This window comes from Ursus americanus, chromosome 18 (assembly GCF_024610735.1).
Source record: "Ursus americanus isolate L20-20 chromosome 18, mUrsAme1.1.p, whole genome shotgun sequence".
NCBI classification, from domain to species: Eukaryota; Metazoa; Chordata; class Mammalia; order Carnivora; family Ursidae; genus Ursus; species Ursus americanus.
This window is the reverse complement of record NC_142144.1, coordinates 31,156,294-31,180,570: the sequence shown is the minus strand read 5'-3', so window position 1 is coordinate 31,180,570 and position 24,277 is coordinate 31,156,294. Positions and strand designations below refer to the sequence as shown.

The window sequence follows — 24,277 nt, the reverse complement described above, 5'->3', positions numbered from 1 at the left end:
CAGACCCAGTTTTTTTTGTTAAACTAATGATTTTCTCACTTTAGAAAAATGTCTAACCACCTTGTTATTTAATATAGCTTTATGGATCCATGGCCTCTGTGATGTTTGCTTTTCTCAGTTCCATTTGCTGATTCTTGTGGTTTCAGAAATAGACTGGCTAATTGCCAGAGTCGTCCCTCGAAGTGGATTTTGATATAGCAGTGCTTCATGTTTAAACTGAAAGGGATTTATTTTTTCACTTACATGTGCTTTGAAAGGATGCTAAGAGAGGAAGACCCCTGTCCTCTACAATATTGTAATTTGACACTGGGCTAGGAGTCAAGAGATCTAGATTCCAGTGCAAGTTTTGTCATTGGTTGGCTCTGACCTTGGTTAAACCATGTTTCTTCTTTTGGGCTTCTGGTTCCTCATCACAGATATGGAACAGAGACTGAGATATACTGTCTTTTGAAAAATATAAATCAGCTTCAAAGAAAGCCTAGGTTCATGGATAAAATGAAGATTTGAAAATACACATAATTAAAATTTCACTAATTTTTTAATCAAGTGACTAAACGAACATTAAAGCAGAAGTTGTGACTGGAAGAAGAATATGACTGAAGCATGAAATCCCATCTGATAGTGCATAAAGTTCACAATGACAAATGTCTGTTTATTTTAAGGAAATGAATATATATTGATTTATATGTGTATCTGTTGAGTCCTGTAAGCATGAAGAAACTGACTTCTTGGCCTGAAGTCATCTGTTGACTTTGGCCATGTATATTCAGTAAGTGACTTCTGTCTATGACAGTAGGACACATACAGGCTTGCACTGGAAGCCAGGTCTCTCAAGGGAGCCTTCAGGGACCCCTGAGACCATGGTGAGCAGGGAGGCAGCGAGAGGTTGGATTGAATATAGAAGCATTTCACATCAGGAAACCAAAGAGCACATAATTTTATTTACTAGCATTGGGTTAATTTGGTCTAGCAAGGAACTCTGAATATAAATTATAAGTTACACAAATTTATGTGTATAGATTGTATGAAAAAAATGCTAGTGTAGAACATGGTTTATACTGGTATTTTTATTGTCAGGGTCAGGATAATTTGAGATGACGCTTACTTAGTTCATAAGGGGATATGATATTAAGTGAATTGGAATAGTCCCACATATAGTGATACTTAAATGTTGTAGGTAGTGATAAATCCTTTTCTGTAAACAAGTGAGTGTGGCAATATTTTAAAAATACATATTTTAGAGTAGGGCATGTTCAGATAGTGAAATAATGCCAGTGTCCCATCACACCAACGTTAAGTTACTTGGCATCATTCTTTAAGATACTAATGTTGCCTACGCAGCCAGTTCCTAGCATGTAAATTGCTTGTCTTGAAATGGTTTCTGTGATAATTTTTACTGATTTATTAAAATCAGTGTGGTCTGTACATACTGATTTTATGTTTCTTGTGTTCACATACTTTTCTCCTCCCATCAATAAAACCGTTACCAGATTCATCCTCCTAAAACAAGATTTTTAAATTGCTTCTCCTCATTCATGAACTCTTTTTAGACATTTTTAATAGTTCCTGTTTCATCCACAGCTCTCATTGGTCATCTTTTTTTTTTTATGATTTTATTTATTTGACAGAGAGAGCGAGAGAGCACAAGCAGGGGGAGTGGCAGGCAGAGGCAGAGGGAGAAGCAGGCTCCCCACTGAACAGGGAGCCTGATGCAGGGCTTGATTCCAGGACCCTGGGATCATGATCTGAGCTGAAGGCACACACTTAACTGACCGAGCCACCCAGGCGCCCCTCTCATTAGTCATCTTGAGCTCCGCAATCAGTACTCTTCATAGTCTGATGACAGCTTCCCTTCTCTTCCACTGCTTTACCACACACATCGCCTTCTGTTTAACTGAGCTGGTTCTATAAACATCCATTCATTTCCCTCTTCTACCTGTGCTTTAATATTCCTCCTACCTGAAAACCTTCTCTCCTCTTCTCCTGTGATCCTATCCCTTCTGTAAAGGACAGTCAAATTCAATTTACTTTGTAAAGCCTACCTGGACCCTCTAGCAGGAGTTTCTAGATTCTTTTATTATATTTGTTATCTTATTTTCATTTTATATGAATTACTATTTTTGCAAATGTAGTCTGTCGCTCTTGAGATTGTTCAGTTCCTTAAAGACAGAGCTTTTGGAGTTATTCTGTCACTGTTTAATGCCTATTTTTATTTTTAGGTTTACCATTGCTTGTTCAGAGAACAATTGCAAGAACTATTGTGTTACAAGAAAGTATTGGCAAAGGTCGATTTGGAGAAGTTTGGCGAGGAAAGTGGAGAGGAGAAGAAGTTGCTGTTAAAATATTCTCCTCTAGAGAAGAGCGCTCATGGTTCCGTGAGGCAGAGATTTATCAGACCGTAATGTTACGTCATGAAAACATCTTGGGATTTATAGCAGCAGACAATAAAGGTCAGTAACATCTGCTTCTCCTGTGAGTATAATGAAATCTACTTGAGCTTTTCTACAAATATGGCTACTAAACATTGTCAGATTTGATGAAAAATAAATGTTTGTCATATAGATTAGACCCATTAAGTGAAATAGAATATATTAGAAACCTTTACAAACAGGAACTTAAAAGATTTTCTTGACTCTTGACAAGAGTCTAAGTTTCTAAATCTCTAATTGTTTTATAAAAGAGCTGTATTTAAATTTAAAAGTGATGTGCTTTTGTTATTTTGGTTTTAGGCAGTTATTTGAGTATAGTCATAGCATAGAAAAAGTAGAATTTTTATAAACTCCAGTTGCTCAAAATTTTGAGATAAGTTAGAGCCCAGAGTTAGAGCCCTGTTTCCTTTAAATTTCTTCATGACCATTAGGGCATTCTAATAGATACTAATGACCTTATTTATAGGAAGAGCAAAAATAACTTCTCAGTGTATTCTGTTTTAAGTTGGCAGGGTTTAAGTAGTCTTTTAAATAAATAAACTTTTAAATCAATTCCATTAAATAGAGCAATAATTTCTCTAGGACCACTGTGCCCATTGATAACCAACCGTCTAGACACTTTCTTGCCTGTGGTACAGGTGCCTGGGGCCCTGGCTCAGTCCGATGCTGCAGGAAGCGCGGAAGCCATGTCAGTGGAGAGTCAGAATGAGCACTGACGAGGAGCAGTGGCTTCACGCTGTACTTCATCTGCTGTCTTGGCTTCGGCTCCTACGGTTGTGCCCACAGTTCCTGCTTTTGTGGCTTCATCAGAGACTCGTGTTAGAACTCTCATCATCCCGGGGCGCCTGGGTGGCACAGCGGTTAAGCGTCTGCCTTCGGCTCAGGGCGTGATCCTGGCGATCTGGGATCGAGCCCCACATCAGGCTCTTCCACTATGAGCCTGCTTCTTCCTCTCCCACTCCCCCTGCTTGTGTTCCCTCTCTCGCTGGCTGTCTCTATCTCTGTCAAATAAATAAATAAAATCTTTAAAAAAAAAAAAAAAAAAAAAAGAACTCTCATCATCCCTGCCTGCAATCACTTGCATTTCCCAGCTTTCCTACTTTTAAAAAATTTTATCATTTTCTCTTTGAGATTGGCCAGAACCATGGTCCTCTTTTTCCTCTTCTCCCTTCCCATTTTTCTCAACAAAATTTATTTCTTCAGAATATTGTTTAATGATTTTCCCCTTCGCTTTTCTGTATTTTCAAATTTATTCCCACTAGCATGTATTACTTTTTTTTTTTAGAGTTTATTTCCAGAAAATTTCCAATATTTAGAAAAGTAGAGTGAGTAGATTATAATGAACACCTGTCACCCAGCTTCAACAGTGATTAGCTTATTGCCAATCATATTTGATCGGATTCCGCCTCCTCTGCTCTGTCTGAATTATTTGAAGCCAAAGATATGATAGCATATCTTTTTATCCATAAACACTTTTCATTTGTATCTTTAGATTAAGGAATCTTAATGCAATGTGACCACACTACTGTTGCCAATTTTTGAAATGTCATCAGTATCCTGTCAGTTTCCTATTTCTGCAGTTGTGTATTCTTTTTTTTTTTTTAATTTTTTATTATGTTATGTTAGTCACCATACAGTACATCCTTAGTTTTTGATGTGGTGTTCCATGATTCATTGTTTGCATATAACACCCAGTGCTCCATGCAATACGTGCCCTCCTTACTACCCATCACCGGCCTAGCCCATTCCCCCACCCTCTCCCCTCTGAATAGTCTTTTTTTTTAAACAATTTGTTACCCACTTTAGGATGCAAAGTCCACACATGGCATTTGGTTGATATTTATCTTAAATCCCTTAAAATTCCTTTGTTCCTCTTCATTTTTTTTTCTTCTTGCAGTGTCTTAAAACTGGATTGTTTGTCCTGTAGGGCTTATCACATTCTGGATTGTGTTGATTGAATTTCTCTCGTATCTCTGAACTTGCTCCTTGTATTTAAAAACTGGTAGTTAGGATTAGAGATTAAATCTGAGTAATTTTATTGATTTCCTGAAAATATTGTATTCCTTCCTATATATTGTATACTTTGTATTATATACTTGTATGTTGTATACAACATGTTGTATATTATATATTGATACATATTGATATATATATTGATATATCTGTATATATCAATATTACATTAGGAGCCATATAATATTTTATTATTTCTCTCTCTTTTTTAAAGATTTTGTTTTAGAGAGAGAGCATGAGCAGGGGGAGGAGCAGATAAGGAGAGAGAGGGAGGGGGAAGGGAAAAGAATCTCAAGCAGAATCCCTGCTGAGCACAGAGCCCTACCTGGGACTTGATCTCACAACCCTGAGATCATGACCTGAGCCGAAAAGGAAGGGTTGGACACTTAACCGACTGAGCCACCAGGGGCCCCTTGATTATCTCTTTTTTGTGACTTAGGGGCAGTGATGGATGTGATGGATATAGTCAGTGATTTATCAGTGGCTATTACCAATTCAGTATTACTTAATGTAAAAACAAAACAAATAAACAAAAGCAGTGACCATAGTTTGACCAAGTCCTTAGTTTTCATTTTTTTCTGCCTTTGGCACCATTTGGCTTCCTCCCAACTGTTAAATCTTACAATGTTCTGTGACTCTAGATTTTCTGCGTTCATTTATTATTTCTTAGTAGTTGTGTTTGTTTTCTAAAAGTCTTTTTACTGATTTGTATGAAGGCTCTAAGTCTACAAACAGTAATAGTTCCCTTGAAGGACTTAGCCACGTGCATAATTCAAACTCCACTGTGGTGGTTGCTTTTAAATCTGTCTTTTGGGGCTCAAACCTCACCCTGGCACAAAATGCCCTTGCTGCTCTGCCCTGAACTTTCTTTTCCCATTTGCTCAGGCAACAGACAAGCTGGTGCTGTCATCTGGTGGTCACCATGAGAACTGGCTGACCAACCCTCTTGGGTCTTCTCTACCCTCTTCTTTCTTCTTTTTCAGGGGTTAATGGACTTTTCCCAGAACCTAGCCCATCCACCCTAGTTCCCTTCTCCTTTATCTTTATTCTCCTGATTTAGTTAATTCCACCTCAGACGGCCCTTTATATCAGACAGCCTTTTACATATCCTTCTTCTGCCTCTCTTGTTAATTACCTCAGAAAACCTCCTTTTCTTCCATCTGCCTGTGTTCCTCTTTATCTGTCAGCCTTTCAGAATTCAGTCATGATTAATAAGCATGCAGATAAAAATGGTAATGCATTTGTATCAGGGAAAAGAAAAGGTACAAGTTTGAATAGAATCAGTTTATAAAGTTTGTGAAGAATAAACTTTGTTTATATATAAAGTTTATAAAGGACTAGTGTCATGAGTATCTAAATTCTTTGAAAGTACCCAGAAATCCCCTCCCGAATCTTCTGAAAATACCTTTCTTAATCTCATCTAATCAGAGTTGCTTTCCTTCAAGTAACAACCTTCAAAATAAAGAATCTGTTTTATGTGAATTGGGGTGGGTTTTTGTTCTTGTGGAGTCTTTTTGTTTTGTTTTTACAACCAATAGGGAAGGAGACAGCCCATTTAAATTCTTATGAGCCATGCATTCCACTAAATGCTTAATTAGTTGTCCTGTTTTTTAAATCTTCTTAACAGTTTTGCAAAAGTAAGATGTTCTTGCTGTGTAAAAGAAGAAACAGAGCCTCATTGGTTAAGAAGTTTATCTGAGGTCACATAGTCAATAATAACTGGGCCCTGGATTTCACCCCAGGTCAGAATGACTCCAAATGTGTATCTTTTACTGAATTGTGCTGCTTCCTAGCATGTGGTTTTCTTGCTACTCCTCGGTTAAATAGGCTTTTGTGGACCAGCCTCAACTAGCAGCCTGGCCGGAATCTATACCATGATTCCCATAGGAAAACACTTTTCAAATCCACGTATTAGTTTACAAATTTTGGAATACATACTCCTAGTTGTCGAGGTTCAGAATCACCTTGTGTAAAACTGGGTTCAGCCCTAGCTTTTTTTCCTCTTTGACATTTTAGTTCCTGTCCCGGTTTTCCCATGTGTCAATGATACCACTATTTTTATATTTTTTCTAAGCTAGAAACCTTGGAATCATAATCCTCTTATCTGGCTTCTTTGTGAACTGAATGTATAGTCTGTTGATTAAAGCTTGCATTTCTTCATTTAAGCTCACTTTCAGTTTTGTCCTATACTATTCCATTCCTACTGTGGCCACACTAGGCTCCAGATACTTCTCATCTTCCTCCCGCTCCGCTTTCCCTTCCTCCTTCCAAAAACAACCACTGACCACCCAACCTGAACCAGACATTTCTCTAGCCACTCAGGAGTACCAGCTCTGCTACCGTCTGTGTAGTTTCAAAATCACCATCTTTGAACTATGATTCCTTATCTCTTAAATGGGATTAGTTATCTTTGCCTTATCTCAAGAATAGGGGGCTTACTCAGAGGATCTAAAAGATACGTAGGTGAAAGTGTAAGACAAAGTGAAAATGTGAAAGAAATAATATACAAACCTAAGGTACCGTCGTCATGTTGCAGTTGTGGAATTCAGGATTGAGAGTAAAAAGTGGTAACTTTTGAATAGATAAATCGATGTTCTGCAACCCATCTGAAACATGTTATTCTACTCTACAGACAATGGTACATGGACTCAGCTCTGGTTGGTGTCAGATTATCATGAGCATGGATCCCTTTTTGATTATTTGAACAGATACACAGTTACTGTGGAAGGAATGATAAAACTTGCTTTGTCCACAGCAAGTGGACTTGCCCATCTCCACATGGAGATCGTTGGTACCCAAGGTAACTCAAAGTACTTATGTTATTTAAGCTTTAAATTCCCATGAATCTAATGTCTGTTAGAAAATTTTTGCAAGAAGTCAGCCTAAATGAAGATGTTTGAAAGGTGAGGTTTTTAATGAAATTATTTTATCTTTCTGTTGGAAATCTCAGGTGGAGTTAGGAATATGGGAATTTGTTTAGAGATTCTCTAGTCATTGTAATAATACTGATATGTGTGTGAGTTCTTAAAAGTAGCATCTAGTCTTGTGATTTTTGAGGGTCTCGATTTTAGAATTCAAGTCTGAAAGAATGTGTGTTTTTATGTATACTATCAAATGTAATGTGAAAAATCCTTTTTAAAAATCAACATGCCACCTATTGTTGTCTGGCCATCTGATAATTATATTTGACCCTGAGATAAGGAGACTGCATGAGATCATTTTATAGTTGAAAAATTATATACTAAATTTTAGTTATGAAATTGTTAACAGTATGATTTTTGTGCCAATATATCTTTCTCCTCTAGTGATTATTCCCTTGCCACCTGGTGGCTCCCTCACTCCCCACTTTACTACACACATGTGCTCTTTCACATCTTAGCCTCCCTCATCTTGTTATTGTTACTGTTGTTGATAATAACAGTTGTATTGCGTTATAATTCACATACCATACAATTCACCCATTTTAAGTGTACAGTCCACTGGCTTTTAGTGTATTCACAGAGTTGTGCATCACCACAGTCCATTTTAGAATGTTTTCATCACTCCAGGAAGAAACACTGTGCCCATAGCAGTCACTCCCCATTTCCTCCCAAACTCCTTAATCCTGGGCAACCACTAATCTACTTTCTGGCTCTATAGATTTGCTTCTTCTGGACATTTCCTCCAAATGGAATTGTATCACATGTGGTCTTTTGTGACTGGCTTCTTTCTCTTGGCGTGTTTTCAGGGTTCATCCATGTTATAGGATGTGTCAGTACTTCTTTCCTTTTTATGGCTGAGTAATATTCCACTGTGTGGATAGACCACATTTGCCCATCAAGTTGATGGACACTTGGGTTGTTTCCACTTTGGGCTTTTGTGGATAATGCTGCTATGAACATTGGTGTACACTCTTTGTGTGTGGGGGGGGTATGTGTTTTCAGTTCTCTTATACAGTGAAATTACTGGATTATACAGTAATTAATGGTTTTGAGGCACTACCGGACTGTGACTCTTTTTTCCAAAGTGGCTGCACCATTTTACATTCCTACCAGCAATGTAGGAGGACTCAGGGTTTCCACTGTTAGTATTAAAGATTGTGAATTTAATACGGAGTACATTACAGTTGGTAGGTAAAGGAAGCGGTGTCGATGCTTGGTCCTTGGACTGAAATTCAGTCTGTGACAAGAGTTCCATAAATAATTCATGAGATATCAACAAACAAACATCTTTAACACCCAGTCTTTGAGTTGTTAGACTTACATTTTTTTGAGCACCATTTTTTGGAGCATCTTATTTTCTCTATTTTCTATGAAGAAATGTGATTTCAGCAACTTTTGGTATACCGATTCACTTGAGGTTGTTTAGTAATTGTCCAGGTATTGTGGGCGATGTGGGCTGAAATGCTCTGACCCTGGGACAGGAGTAGAGGCTTTGAACCTAAAGGGGAGAGTAGTGATTGGTATCACCTTTTAAGCAATTGCATTTACTTTTTGTTTCTTTAGGGAAACCAGCCATTGCTCATAGAGATTTGAAATCCAAGAATATCTTGGTAAAGAAGAACGGAACTTGCTGTATTGCAGACTTAGGACTGGCAGTGAGACATGATTCAGCCACAGATACGATTGATATTGCTCCAAATCACAGAGTGGGAACAAAAAGGTATGCTTGTGAATAGTGTTCAGTATCTTCTGAAATCAACTTCTTTTTCATTTCCTTCTCGTTTGTATGTACATATATTCTGAAACTCAAACCTGTACTTCATTAGATTGCCCACAGGTAGAAGATCTCATGGTCTTGCCTGTTCTGAAGCCAAGGTTACCTGACTTTTAAAGATGCCTGCTGATGAAAGGTGGCCCTTCCAGAAAATATTATCATTCGTTATATTAATTATAAGAACAATAGTAGCTGATGTTTATAGGGTGCCCAGTATGTGCCAATCATTTTAATGTGTCGTGTGTGTGTGTGTGTGTGTGTAATCTCAGTTAATGCTCTCTTCAAATGCTATACTGTAGCTGAACTATTTTCTGATTTTTAGTGTCTGGAAATGCGCCTTTCTTTCTTCCTTAGAATTTCTGCATGTACTGTATCCTAGAACAGACTTTGCCCTGCTGTTTCCCGATTTGTACTCACCCTTCCTTTCTCAGAGGAAGCTCTTTCTGGACTGAGGTGCCCTTACCAAGGGCTCTCATAGCAGGCTAAACCTGGACCGTTCAGGCTCTTAGCACATTATAACTCTCCATTTATTTGTGGATATATTCCATTGGATTGCAAGCTGCTTGAGAGCAGCCTTGTATTCCCAGAATCCATTACAGTAGATCCTCAGTAAATATTTTTGAATTCATGAGTTTTCTAAAGAACATGACTAGATAGGTGACATTGCCCTCATTTCACAGATGAGGAAACAGCCCCATAGAAGTTAAGTAATGGGGTCAGCCTCATACAGATGGTAACCTGAAGAGCTGAGATTTGAACCTAGGCCTTTCTGACCCAAAAGGCGTTACTCTGTGTATTATCACAGCATGTTGCTACAGCATATCTTCACGTTACTGCCTCGGCCTTGGATAGAACCAAGCTTCATTCTATCTCAGTTGTATTTATGATTTCTGGATACCGCAAGGACTCTCAGAACTCTTGACTTAGGGACCCAGGACAGTGGTTGCTGTAGGTCTTCATGAATCCTGATCCATAACTTCAGTAGGGTTTTTAAAACTTCAGAACCCTAAAATGTAGCATCAGGAGGAGGACTGGCATTCATTTTTTATCTATTATTTTGTTCCCTGGATTATGTCCTCATCCTTCCTTTCATCCTGTTTTAGTGAGAAGACTTCCAGATTAAAATATATGGTCCCTGCATAGTACTTGACAAAGTAGGTGGTGTATGTTGAGACATTTATAATAGTCATGATTGTTACAGATGTGTCTTTCATTGGAAACTAAGATCCTAAGGCAGGTAAATAGCATGAAATTGCTGTTTCAGCTTTTCATGGCATTTATTTAGTTGATACCATTAATTTTCAAATCAGTTTGGATATTTAATATTTTTCTTGAGTTTAATATGATCTTAGTTATATAATATTGTGTATATATGTCTATATATGTATAGAGGTATCTGAATGTTGATCAAAGTGTTAACACTGGGTAGTAGTAATAGAGTGATTTTTCACTTTGTACTTTATGAACTTTGGGAAAATTAAGAAGTATGAATCATTTTATTTTATTTTTTTTATAAATATATTTTTTTAAAGATTTTATTTATTTATTTGACAGAGGTAGAGACAGCCAGCGAGAGAGGGAACACAAGCAGGGGGAGTGGGAGAGGAAGAAGCAGGCTCATAGTGGAGGAGCCTGATGTGGGGCTCGATCCCAGAACACCGGGATCACGCCCTGAGCTGAAGGCAGACGCTTTAACAACCGCTGTGCCACCCAGGCGCCCCACGAAGTATGAATCATTTTAAAAAGTAACAGAACCATGCTGAAAGGAAAGAGAAGTCTTCATACCGATTTTTTTAAAAATTCTCAGGAGAAAAAGCAAATATATGAAACAGTTCAAAAGTAATGTGACCACCATTTCATAAAGTAAATTGCTGACTTCTTTTTTAGGTACATGGCCCCTGAAGTTTTAGATGATTCCATAAATATGAAACACTTTGAATCCTTCAAACGTGCCGACATCTATGCAATGGGCTTAGTATTCTGGGAAATAGCTCGACGATGTTCCATTGGTGGTAAATTTCTCCCCCTCCCCCAACAGTTTGTCATGAACAGAAGCTGTTTCAGAATAGCCTTTTTTTTTTTAATTGAATGAAATTACACACACCAACAGTCCAAAATTATGTTCACCAGGTGATCACTGAGAGTGCCAAAGAAAATAAAGGAGATAAAACCTGCAGTAAGGGGAAATGACATGACACGCTTATTCTAGTGTATTCTTTTTCTATTTCCATTTGAATCTTGGGAAGCATCGGGAACCAAGGCCTTGTTATCTTGGAATATAGTTATTTAGAATGGATGACTACTTGAGAGGCCACCCAGGAAGCTGTTTCTAGCATGTACCTGGGTCAAACTCATTCCCCCACTGCCACTCCCCCCACTCCCGAGAGTGTGGTTATTTTGTCTAACTTCTTAGCTGGAAGTTACATATACAGAATACAGTTACATTGCCATTACACTACTTTTTAAGCTAAATTTATTTTAAGTTTATTTTAGATTGAGCAGTGTGGATATTTACTTGAGCAATACTTTCTCATCTTGCGGGCCCAGGCTTGGTTGAGACTAGGGTCTCAGGTTTATGTGGCAGTAAGAGGGAGAGCGTGTCTCTGTATTATAGCAAAAAGGGCAGATCCAAGTAGAGGTAAAGAACTTGCACCTCAGATTTGCTTGTAGGTTTTACATCTCCATGGTAGAGTGTACATCCCTGTACCAAGGCTGAGAACTCACAGAATAAAAACTCTCATTTCTTGCACATGAGGGTTCTTTGGGAAAATATCAATCAGGTCATTACAGCTCATAGTTAACCATCATTAAAATAACCTTTGCTGATCCCATAGTGATATTTAGTTTCAAGGTGTGGGCCCAGTACCAACTCAGAGAGATGGGTTGATGCAGATGTGGATGAGATAGGGCAAGCTATAAGCCCTGTTCCACTAAGCTAATTAATTAATGGAACCCTGAAATAGAACTCTTGGGTGTTCCTGGACGAAGAATGGTCTGGCATTATCTAAGTAAATTCTTCTAAAGAAATTTTTTTTGACCAATATAGGAATTCATGAAGATTACCAGCTGCCTTATTATGATCTTGTACCTTCTGATCCGTCAGTTGAAGAAATGAGAAAAGTTGTTTGTGAACAGAAGTTAAGGCCAAATATTCCAAACAGATGGCAGAGTTGTGAAGTGAGTATTTATTTTGGATACTACACAATTTTCTAAACTGCTTCTGCTTAGTATGTGGAAAATTTGCTTCTTTTCTTTTCCTTTCCTTTCTCTTTTCTTCTTTTTTTTTTTTTTTCCCATGGCAGTTAAACCAGTGAGTGAAAAACAGAATAATTTGGTTTTCATGTTCAAACTCAAGGACATCAAAAGGGCCATGGAGCATTGGCAGTGGCCATCAGTTTATCAGAATAGTATTTAAATCTACCAATGAAGAAGGCACCTGCATTTTCATTTTATCTGTCTTTTACATGGAATGTTCAATCCATTTACATTTAATTCACTTATCAGTATGGATGGATTTAGGTTCACCATCTTTTTTTTTTTTTTTTTTTAAATAAGTGCGCTCCCTAATCCCCATCAGCTATTTAACCCATCCCCCATGCATCTCCCCTTTGGTAATCATCAGTTTGTTCTTTGTAGTTTTGAGTCTGTTTCTTGGTTTGTGTCTTTCTCTCTCACTTTCTTTGCTCGTTTGTTTTGTTTCTTAAATTACACATATGAGTGAGATCATATGGTATTTGTCTTTCTCTTACTAACTTCGCTTAGCATTTTACCCTCTAGCTTCATGCATGTTGTTGCCAATGGCAAGATTTCATTCTTTTTTATGGCTAATATTCCGTTGTGTATGTATCACATCTTCTTTATCCATTCATCTATCAGTGGACACAGTTGCTTCCATAGTTTGACTATTGTAAAATAATGCTGCAGAGAACATAGGGGTGCACGTAAACCTTTCAATGTTTTTGTATTTTGGGGGGGTAAATACCCAGTAGTGTGATTCCAGGATCATAGAGTAGTTCTCTTAATTTTTTGAGGAACCTCCATACTGTTTTCCACAATGGCTGCACCAGTTTGCATTCCCACTAACAGTGTAAGAGGGTTCTTTTTTTCTCCACGTGGTTGCCAACATTTATTGTTTCTTGTGTTTTTGATTTTAGCCGTTCTGACAGGTATGAAGTGATATTGTAGTTTTGATTTGCATTTCCCTGATGTTGCACGATGCTGAGCATCTTTTTATGTGTCTCTTGGCCGTTTGGATGTCTTCTTTGAAGAAATGTCTGTTCGTGTCTTCTGCCCATTTTTTTTTTTTTAAAGATTTTATTTATTTATTCGACAGAGATAGAGACAGTCAGCGAGAGAGGGAACACAAGCAGGGGGAGTGGGAGAGGAAGAAGCAGGCTCATAGCAGAGGAGCCTGATGCGGGGCTCGATCCCACAACGCCAGGATCACGCCCTGAGCCGAAGGCAGATGCCCAATCGTTGTGCCACCCAGGCGCCCCATCTTCTGCCCATTTTTTAATTGGATTCTTTGTTTTTTTGGGTATTGAATTGTATCAGTTCTTTATGTATTTTGGATACTAACCCTTTACCAGCTATGTCATTTAAAAATATCTTCTCTGGGCGCCTGGGTGGTGCAGCTCAGTTAAGCATCCCACTCTTGGTTTCGGCTCAGGTCATGATCTCACAGTGGTGAGATCGAGCCCCCTGTCAAGCTCTGCACTCAGTGCGGAGTCTGCTTAAGACTCTCTGCTCCCTCTGCCCCTTCCCCCACTCTCTCTCTCTTTCTCTAGAAAAATCTTCTCCCATGCAGTATGTTGCTTTTAGTTTTGTTGATGGTTTCCTTTGCTGTGCAGAAGCTTTTTATTTTGATGTAGTCCCAATAGTTTATTTTTGCTTTTATTTCCCTTGCCTGGAGAGACATATCTAGAAAATGTTGCTATAGCTGATGTCAAAGAAATTACTGCCTGTGCTCTCTTCTAGGATTTTTATGGTTTCAGGTCTTACATTTAGGTCTTTAATCCATTTTGAGTTTATTTTTGTGTGTGGTGTAAGAAAGTGGTTCTGTTTCGCTCTTTTGCATGTAGCTGTCCAGTTTTCCCAGCACCATTTGTTGAAGAGACTTTTTCCCATTAATCTTCCTCCTTTGTTGAAGATTAATTGACCATGTAATCGTGGGTTCATTTCTGGGTTTTCTGTTCTGTTCTGTTGATCTCTTTGTCTATTTTTATGCCAGTATCATACTGTTTTAATTACTACAGCTTGGTAGTATGACAGTCTGGAGTTGTGATACCTCCAGTTTTGTTGTTTTGTTTTTCCAAGATTCCTTTGGTTCTTTTTGTGGTTCCATACAAATTTTAGGATTGTTTTAGTTCTATGAAAAATGCTGCTGGTATTTTGATAGGGATTGCTTTAAAAGTGTAGATTGCTTTGGGTAGTATAGACATTTTCATAATATTTGTTCTTCTAACCCATGAGCATAGAATGAATGTCTTTCCGTTTCTTTGCAGCGTCTTGAACTTCTTTCAGCGGTGTTTTATAATTTCTGGAGTACAGATCTTTTACCTCTTTGGTTAAGTTTATTCCTAGATACTTTGTTGTTTTGGGTACAATAGTAAATGGGATTGTATTCTTAATTTCACTTCCGCGGTTTCATTATTAGTGTATAGGAATGCAACAGATTTCTGTACATTGATTTTGTGTCCTCCAACTTTACTGAATTCATTTATCAGTTCCAGTAGTGTTTTTGGTGGAGGCTCTAGGGTTTTCTATATATAGTATCACTTCTTCTGCAAATAGAAGTCACTTGCATTTTAAATGAATGTGTCCTTTTCATCAGGGCAGCCCAGAACAGTAGAATGGATGCTGGATGGAAATTAGGAAGCCTGTATTCTAAACCAGCCTGGCCACCAGTTTCAGAGTTTGGGCAAATCGTTGCAGTTTTCCAGACCCTAACATGCCTTTTAAAAGGAGGAAGTTGGATAAGGTGATCGGGAGGATGGTTCCGATGATTTGACACCTTACTCATCTGATTGCCTGTGTGACCATTCACCAGGAATATGGGGAAAATGCTTTCTAGCAGTGTCTGAGATTCTCAACCCCAGCTCTTAAAAAAAATTTTAGAAATGTTTTTGTACTTGTAAATTTAAAGAATTCGTAAGACAAATTTTATTTAATCTATAGTAATTGCTAGCTGTCATTATTATAATATTGACAAGGCAGAGCATTTTCCTCCAGATGTGAAGTTTTATAGCTTAAGAGGAATAAAAAGCTGGTGACTTAGGTAGTTGATTTTACATCTTAAAATAATGTAGGCATCAATAGTCAAGACATCAATAGAGCTCCGTAGCTACCTCCAACAAAATCAAATATCCAGGCCCAGATAAAAATATGTCTTAGCGTGCTCAGAGAATTTGCACGTTTAACAAATGAAATTGGGCTAGATTTTGTCTTTTACAAATTTGATCTTGATATTACAAAGTGCAAACTCAAAGTATTCATGCATTCATTAAATAAATAGAGCACATTATTAAACAGATGGCTTTTTAAGCATGAGGAAAGTTAATAGAAAATATGAAGAGCACAGATGCAATTTGCAGTTACTGTCACATCTTGCTGAATTAATGCCATTGTTGTCATTTTTGTTTTTTCTCCATTTGGTTAGTTCTCTATTTCACTTTAACTAATACAGTCTTTCACTTTTCTGTGGTTTTATAAATCTCCTCTCAGTAGTTGAAACACATTAAGAACATGAAACGAATAGAATAACTGAAGAAGTATCTTCCAGAACCTTCTGGTCTTTTCCAGTCTGGACATGTAGCTCCCTAGGCCAACTGTGCAGCTTTCATCTTGGGATATCCCTCACCTTTTGTCCTGGGATTCCCTTTGCCTCTGTTACAATGAATCTTCCTTCCTGGACCTCATGACTTCCTGTTTCTTGGTTAATTCAACTTCCCCCATCTTTTAAGTCTCTGCTCAGATGTTACCTTGTTAGTAGACATTATACCCATTTAAAATATCACCTTCTTTTCTTGGCGTATTTATCTCCTTCCCTAAATGATGTTTCTCCTTAGCACTTACCACTGACAGTCCATGTATTTCACTTGTTTATTAATGATATGCTTTGGCTCCCTACAGCATGGGCTTTATGAGGATAGGGATTTTGTCTGTGTGTTCTCTTTTGTATCCCCAGTACCTAGGATGGTATGTGGTAAATGGTAGGCTCTCCATAAATTTATAATTTTGTGGAATGAGTATATGTATATCACATACATTTGGTCATTTTTATATGGAAACCAATGTTCATTTCTAGGAAATGTCCCTTAAGTATTTCTTTGATTTTGTTCCTTTCTGTTTTCCTTCGTTCTCTTTCTCCCACTTTAGTTTTGAATGTTAGACCTCTTGAAGAGGCCTTCCTATTTTCTTATCTTTTCCCTCTTATCTGTCCCTGATTTTTTCTAAACTTTCTGCTAGGTTTATCAACTTTTATCTTTTTTTAATCAGGTTTATTTTCCAATTCTTCTGTCATATTTTTCCAAAGTCAAACAAGAAGAAAAAACTGTCAGTGATGAATCTGAGTATTTTCTTTATCTCTTTGAGGATATTAATAATAAATTGTTGATATTTTCTTCTCTGTACAACTGTTTTGTCCAAGTTACTTTGGTCTCTTTGTATCAGCTTCTGCATTCATACTGCTTTCTCTGATGTCTGATCAAACTCCTCTTCTCTTCATGTTTAATGACAGAACACTGGAAGCTGATGGAAGCTTTGTGCGTGTGAACGGAGCTTATCCACTGTGACCTTTAGGGTGACCTAACTGGGTTGCTTCCATCAGTGGTTGGGAGCCACTGATGTGTCGGTATCTTCAGGTCTTTCCTCTTGGGCTCACATTTCCCAGAGAAGACTCTCTCAGTCTCTTGCCTGGAGGAGTATCTACAAGTTGCTGCCTGTGTTTTGGGGAGAAAACCTATGGTCTTATCATTTAGTGAGTTGTCAACATGGAACTTTGCCCGCATGTTCCCCAAGTCAGAAGTCTGTTTTACCCTCTCAGATACAGCCTCTAGTCTTTTGCTGGGGTGGGAGTGGGCCAGGCGCTCAACCGTGTGAAGGTTGGGGTGGGGTAGGTATCTGGGGTTCCAGCTCTTTTGGCTGATCCTCCTGTTTTTAGCTTGAACTTCACATCAGAGGAACTCAATGCAGTTAATTCCTTGGTTCTAGGGGAGTTTCTGTGTGAGTCAGGTTCTTTTTTGCCTTGACAGCTCTGGTTTAGGATGCAGCTTTTTCAGGTCTGCTAAGTAAGTTGGCCCTCATCCATCTGCTTTCCAGCTGCTGACACCAGTATCCCCCTGATGGGAATTGAAGTCATTTCTATTCATTTGCTATTACAAATAATGTGGAAATATAACAAAACAAAAAACGTGGACATATGTCACTTGGAAAGAAGATGTACAGAGTAAACATCTTATTCAGATGAATGGCAAGCACTCGTTGGCACTCATTAATTATTTTTATTCTATTTTTTTTGCAGGCCTTGAGGGTAATGGCTAAAATTATGAGAGAATGTTGGTATGCCAACGGAGCGGCGAGGCTTACGGCTTTGCGGATTAAGAAAACATTGTCACAACTCAGTCAACAGGAAGGCATCAAAATGTAGTTCTGCAGCTTTGCCTGAACTCTACTTTTCCTTCAGATCTGCTCCTGGGTTTTAATTTGGGAGGTCAATTGTTCTACCTCACTGAGAGGGAATAGAAGGATGTTGCTTCCTTTTGCAACAGTGTAATAAGGTCAACAAGAAACTTCCCAGGATTTCTTTGGACCCAGGAAACAACAGTGTGGGTCCTTTCTGTGCACTATGAACACTTCTTTCCCAGGACAGTTACAAAATGTTGTGTAGTCTACCTTTATTTTTTATTAACACAAAACTTGGGTTTTTTTTTTTTTTTAAAGATGATTGCTGGTCTTAACTTTAGGTTAACTCTGCTGTGCTGAAGATCATCTTTAAGGGTAAAGGAGCTGGATTGTTGAGTTATACGAAACATTTCTTATTTTTAAAGAAAGTGATTTATTCCTGGTTAGTACATTCTCAGAGGATTCTGAACCACTAAAGAGTTTCCTTGATTCAGACTTTGAATGTACTGTTCTATAATTTTCAGGATCTTAAAACTAATACTTATAAAACTCTTATCTTGAGTCTAAAAATGACCTCATATAGTAGTGAGGAACATAATTTATGCAATTGTATTTTGTATACTATTACTGTTCTTTCACATATTCAGAACATTACATGCCTTCAAAATGGGATTGTACTATACCAGTAAGTGCCGCTTCTATGTCTTTCTAATGGAAATGAGTAGAATTGCTTACAGTCTGTGTGTCTTAAAAGGTGTAGTATTTTAATTCAAAAAGTTTATTTATCTGGGTAACCCAGACTTTTTCTGTTTTGTTTATTAGAAGGTTTTTTTGTAGTATGTCATTTGGTATTCCATTTTGAAAATGCCTTTCTCCTACCAAAATGTGCTTAAACCACTAAAGAAATGAAGTGGCATTAATTGGTAAATGTTATGGTCATTTTTGAATATTCTCACATCAAGCTTTTGCATCTAAATTGTGTTGTCTCAGTATACCTTAAAAAATTCAAGTGGCACTGTAGATGCTTATAGTACTCTAATAATTTAAAACTTGTAGCATACAGACTAATTTTTCTAAAAGGGAAAATTTGTCTAGCTGCTTGTGAAAAGTTTTGTGGCATTCTATAAGCCATTTTTTTCTTTATCTGATCAAAGACAGTGTTATTTTTTTAAGAAATGAATTACATTTAAAATTAGGGTATGGTTAATGTTAAATAATAGGCCTTTTCTAGAGGTAAAGGTAGTTAATCATTTGAGTAGGTAACAGGTGTGCAAGAGAGTCACATTTGTTATGTAGGAGTCCGTGTTCAGTGGACTTTCTGTCTTTGTAACTAAGGTTAGAGTTAGCGTGGTTCTGAGGTCTCACTACACTTTGAGGAAGGCAGCTTCTAATTCAGTCTTTCCTTCTGTGTGCAGATACTGCCACTGCTTAATTTATATGATTAGGTAATAAGTTTAGTACACCCTTGATATTTGGGAGAATGGTAGCTAAAGAACATTCTGAGTATAGGTTCTCCATTTACAGATGTTTTCAGTCAAATTCAGTGTTTAAAGCAAACTCGTCAGGGTCTTCACACTAAGTCGAAACTAGCTTATAATAACTGGTTTTTACTTCCAGTGTTAAAAGTCTTTTAGGGCTTTTACAGTTTTCAGAGCTCTCTTTATCACTGTGATCTTATTCTGATGGGAGAAAAACTATCATAGCAATGAGGCAAGACATTGACTTTATAGTGCTATCAATTTCCAAATGAAAGGGTCAGAATAACCTTTATAGTATTTGGTAAGAGATAGTGGCCATTTACTCTGACTGAGCTGCATTCTGATTATGTCTTACCTGTTAAACATAGAATAAATTTGAAAGACTATTTGGTCTTAAAGCCAAAGTAATTTTAGAATGAATGACATATGCATAGGAATTTAGTGTCAATTTCATGTGTTTAAAAACATCATGGGGAAAATGTGCTTAGAGGTTAATATTTTGACTCCAAATTTGAGGGCTTTTTTTTGTAGCTACCATGATTTTGTCAAAGCAAATGAATGAGTTTGAGGGGTTTGTTTTATAATTGTGTTGTATTTCCTGTTTAATAATCTCTAGCTCTGTGATTAGGTATATATATATGGTTTTTTTTTTTTTTTTTTTTTTTTTTTTTTTTTTTGGCCATTTCTAAGCCTACCAGATCTGCTTTATGAAATCCAGGGGACCAATGCTAAAACTATTTTTATATAATTTTAAGAACATACCAAAAGTTCTTGTCTGATTTAAAATTGAGATACATGATTTCTCACTTTCATGTAGGGTAATCAACTTTTACTGAAGATACTCTTTATTAAATCAAAGATTGAGTTGCAATTATACTATTTTTGCCTAAGTGGTTAAAATGTACTTTTGGTGAGTCAGGGAATTTTTTTAAAAGTTGGAGTTTAGTTCTAAATTCGGTTTACATATTACTGCAGCAAATTCCTTTTTTGGCTAATGACAGTTTGATAAACCCCAATTAGTTAATATTGAAAATGAAAGTCACTTAAAAATGAAATAGATCATTATTACTATGGCCATAACTGCAGATACGTTTGACTAGAGTATTAATTTTGTCATTTAGATACACAAGCCTTTGTTTATACTGCCTATCTTCAGATGCTCACCTTCCAAAATTAAACTTGGTTTAAAATATACCTTCAGACCAATTACCTGTCCACATCCATTTTTTCAGTTCCCCGGAGGAATGGGGATGAGGGAGGTATGACCCAGTGGGGCACAGGAATCCCTGGTCCTTCCTTCCTAACTTCACCTTAAGTTTCTCTCAACCTGCCTTCCTGCTGGTCTCTGCCTCAGAGACTAGTTGCCTTGCCGCCATGCTTCCCCGCCCATCTCCCCTCAGCAGCCTTTTGACTGAATAGCTGCTTTTGAAATCTATAGTAAAATGGTTGATGGAAGTGGGGGACATGCTTCCATTTCCTTGAGTCACTGGATGTTGCTGGGAGGGTTCTCTGAGTTTGGAGGTGGGGTGGATGATGGCCCTGCTGGCTGCCCTGTTGTGACTTAAGCTATGGCCAAGGAGTGGGAAGGCAGCAAGGCAGCAGCTATGGCAGTAGGAGCTGTGCCAGAAGCAGCGGCACATCCCACCCTCTAGAGGACAGGGTGCGGTCCGGAGAGCTGAGCCTGTAATTCTGCCGTAGTGATAGTGCTCAAGAAGTGCCTTGAGTCCGTGCACAGTGACATGGTTAATAACATCAAGAATTCCACGTTTCAGTTCTCGTTACAAAATTTAAGTGGTCACTTGGCCATTTTGCAGCTCATGCATGAGCTACCGTTAGTTCCGCCGCTACATCTGAGAACTGTCCCACATAGAGTATTTTATAAAACAAGATGGCATAGTGCTAATTAAAATGCAGAACAAAACCCGTATCCCATTAGACATGTCCTATCTAGAGTTTATTTTTATCCTTGCGCTGAAAGAGGGATTGTAAGTCAACTGTTGATTTTTGTTTCTTGACTGTGGCAGTGTTCTGGCTCCAAATGGTGGAGATTCTGTTACAGCTTGGCAGGAAACAGCAGTTCAGATATTTCTGAGATCCTAAAGAATAGGTCTGGACATGTAATCTGTAGCTCCTAGTGTCTGTTTTGGAATGCTGGACTACCAATGGGCCCTCTCTCTGGAAATGCTGGAATTCTAAGACATTCTGAGGATTGTCAGTACATTTAAACTTTTCAACACCATTATGCAATCTTATTTGTAATTGTAGACTTTAAAGAATGTATTTAATAACATTCAACCTGTTTCTTAAAGCTTAAAAAAAGAACTTAAGTGAATTTGTTTTTATTTTTTAACAAGATTTGTGAATTGAATATCATGAACCGTGTTTTGATATCCCTTTTTCACATTGTGCCAATGGAATGGGGTGTTTGATATTTCTTTATATGTCAAGGAGATGCTTCAAAATGTCAATTGCTTTAAACTTAAATTACCTCTCAAGAGACCAAGGTACATTTACCTCATTGTATATATAATGTTTAATATTTGTCAGAGCATTCTCCAGGTTTGCAGTTTTATTTCTATAAAGTATGAGTGTTATGTTGCTAAATTACTCAAATGGTACTGTATTGTTTATATTTGTACCCCAAATAACATCTTCTATAGTTTTTGTTTTCTGTATTTTATTGTATTTGTGCAAAATTCTTTTGGCTTTATCAGTGTGATCTCTGCCCTTTCAGATGTGTACAGAGAATGTCCATATAAATTTCCATTTAAGTTGAATGATTTTGAGAAACCTGTAAAGAGGAAAGAAAAACAAAAAGTGCAGTTCCCCATAAGTTTTTAAAAGGTGTATATTGTATTTGTGGTAAAATTCTGAATGAGTTGTAAATAGGAAGTAGAAGAGCGATGCTTACGTGAAGTCCTAACACTACAGTAGAAAAATGGAAGCAATGCAAATAAATGACTTTTTTCCCAAGTGCTAGTGGCGTAATTTAAAATAAAGTGTGTATATTGGATCCCGAGCCATGCTGTTATGAAAAGTAGTTGCTGTAGATAGACATTAGAATTTTTAAGTTATTCCCCAGTACAAGTTACATTGTAACGTGGTTGAGAAGTGCCCACCTGCCCCAAGGTGCCTCCGTGGGCGTCATAGCTTCTTCCCATGTGTGCAGGGGTTGCTGATCTGTCAGTGGGCAGGCTGGGACCTGCCTGCCTGTGAACTATGTTGCCTCTTGCTCAGCAGATTTGCTAAGGTTGTGTTAAAGTGATGTTATTATTTTGATTCTCAAAGTTTTGCAGTTATTTTCAAAAGAAATTTAGAGTGTTTTCATCTTTCCTAATTTAAGGATTTATGAGAATTGGCATAATTTGTAGAAATAGGCTTTGCTTTTTTTTTTTAAGTAGATTTGAACAGTTAGTATGCTGGGAGTGGGAACTTGGCTCATGAGAAAACTGAGCAGATAGTGGATAAGGAGGTGTGGCCCCCAAACTCTTGACTAACAGTCGGGAGTGGTTTTGTGGATTGGCTTGCTCTTGCGTTACAGACTGTCACTTCAATTCAAAGACTGGACTTAGGGATTTTTTTTCCCCTTCCTCCATAATAAGACACATAACCAGGATATAGAGCTTTTGTTGAAAGATGGAAAAAAAGTGAAATTATTTTTAACACATAGATTCAGAGAAACAGCAGAACCAGCTTTATATACTGGTCTCTTCGAATTTAGAAAAAATGTTTTTACATATGTGGTCTTATGGGCATATCTTGCAACTCTGCACTTTTTGTTTGTTTTACAGTTGAGGATTTACAAAACAATGGAGCTATTCTGAAAGATGAGTAGAAAAACTTGATGTTATAAAAGCTAAGGCTCAGTCGTGCATGGTTCAGCCATGCATAATTTTTAAGAATTGGGAAAGAAAGAACACGAAATCATTACAGAAATAAAGGATACTTTATGAGAGCTAAAGAGAAATGGAAAAGGTAAGAAATTAACTATTTTCTATTAGAAAGAATAGAATCATAAAGGGGGATTGGCAACTTAAGTATTTCAAAGGGGAAAGAATCTATTGAGAGAGGGTAAGAAAAACTGGAAGTTAAGGGAGTATTGGTGTAGACCGATAATAAAATGTGCACGCGCTGTGGTAGGCAGCACCAAAACACTTGGGATCTGAATGTAGTAGATGGTGTACAGGGAGGTCTGTTTCTTTGTTTAAAGGGAGGTGTGATTGAGAAACTATTTGGCAATGTTAGGCATTTTTATTTTTTTTTAAAGATTTATTTTAGAGAGTGTGTGCACAAGTGGGGGGGGGGGCAGAGGGAGAGAATCTTCAAGCAGCTCCCCTCCTGAGCCTGAGCAAGGTGCCTCTCTTGGGGGCTCCATCCACTGACTTATGAGATCATGACCTGAGCCAAAACTAAGAGTCAGACACTCAACTGCTTGAGCCACCCAGGCGCCCCAGTGGTAGACATTTTAAAAGGAAAAGCTATGTGGGAAAGGTTATGGACATTGCCAACCATAAAATAACAGTAGAACTGTTGCTTGGCACCCATGGTACTCACAGGAGGAGTCAGGTGGTCATTGGATTCATAAGCTGAAATAGATGTGGGCACTCAGGGATGGATTAAATACAGTTTTGAGACTTAATTCCAGACATGAAGAGATGATTGCACTTGTCATTACCTAGTGTTTGAGTTTTTCCAAGTGCTTTCATATGTATGATCTCACCTGATTTTTGCAACTAGGACAGATGGTGGCTAACTGAGTATCCTAAGGAGGGGACAGAGGGCTGGAAGGAGCCTTTAGGGAATGCGTGAAGGTGAACTGGGTGTGGATTTCTAGGGGTGAGGCCAGAGAGGGCAGCTAATGTGTAAGAGGCTCAGGAGTAGCCATCTCTCCTTCACAGGCCTTCCACTTTGTGAGCTTCTTTCAATCCTGGTTTGTTCCCTGGGAGTCTGATTTGGGAGTTCAAAGCCTTGTAGCTTGGGAGGCCCAGTGGCAGCTGGGCAAGCCCCAGAGCCAGCCTTAGTGCTCACCTCAGTCTCAAG

General features: G+C 37.9%; 1 protein-coding gene across 2 annotated transcripts in view; it reads left to right on the top strand.

Moving 5' to 3' along the window:
* The window catches only part of TGFBR1 (transforming growth factor beta receptor 1), a 54,232-nt gene extending 32,022 nt beyond the window's left edge, over window positions 1-22,210 (top strand). For both annotated transcript variants that reach the window (XM_045780368.2, XM_045780369.2), the window contains exons 4-9: window positions 2,220-2,450; window positions 7,075-7,242; window positions 8,927-9,083; window positions 11,025-11,149; window positions 12,184-12,314; window positions 17,659-22,210. In XM_045780368.2, the coding sequence (XP_045636324.1) occupies window positions 2,220-2,450; window positions 7,075-7,242; window positions 8,927-9,083; window positions 11,025-11,149; window positions 12,184-12,314; window positions 17,659-17,784 (938 nt within the window). In that variant the 3' untranslated portion in view covers window positions 17,785-22,210. The remainder of the gene's footprint in view (window positions 1-2,219; window positions 2,451-7,074; window positions 7,243-8,926; window positions 9,084-11,024; window positions 11,150-12,183; window positions 12,315-17,658) is intronic.
* Window positions 22,211-24,277: the final 2,067 nt, after the last annotated feature.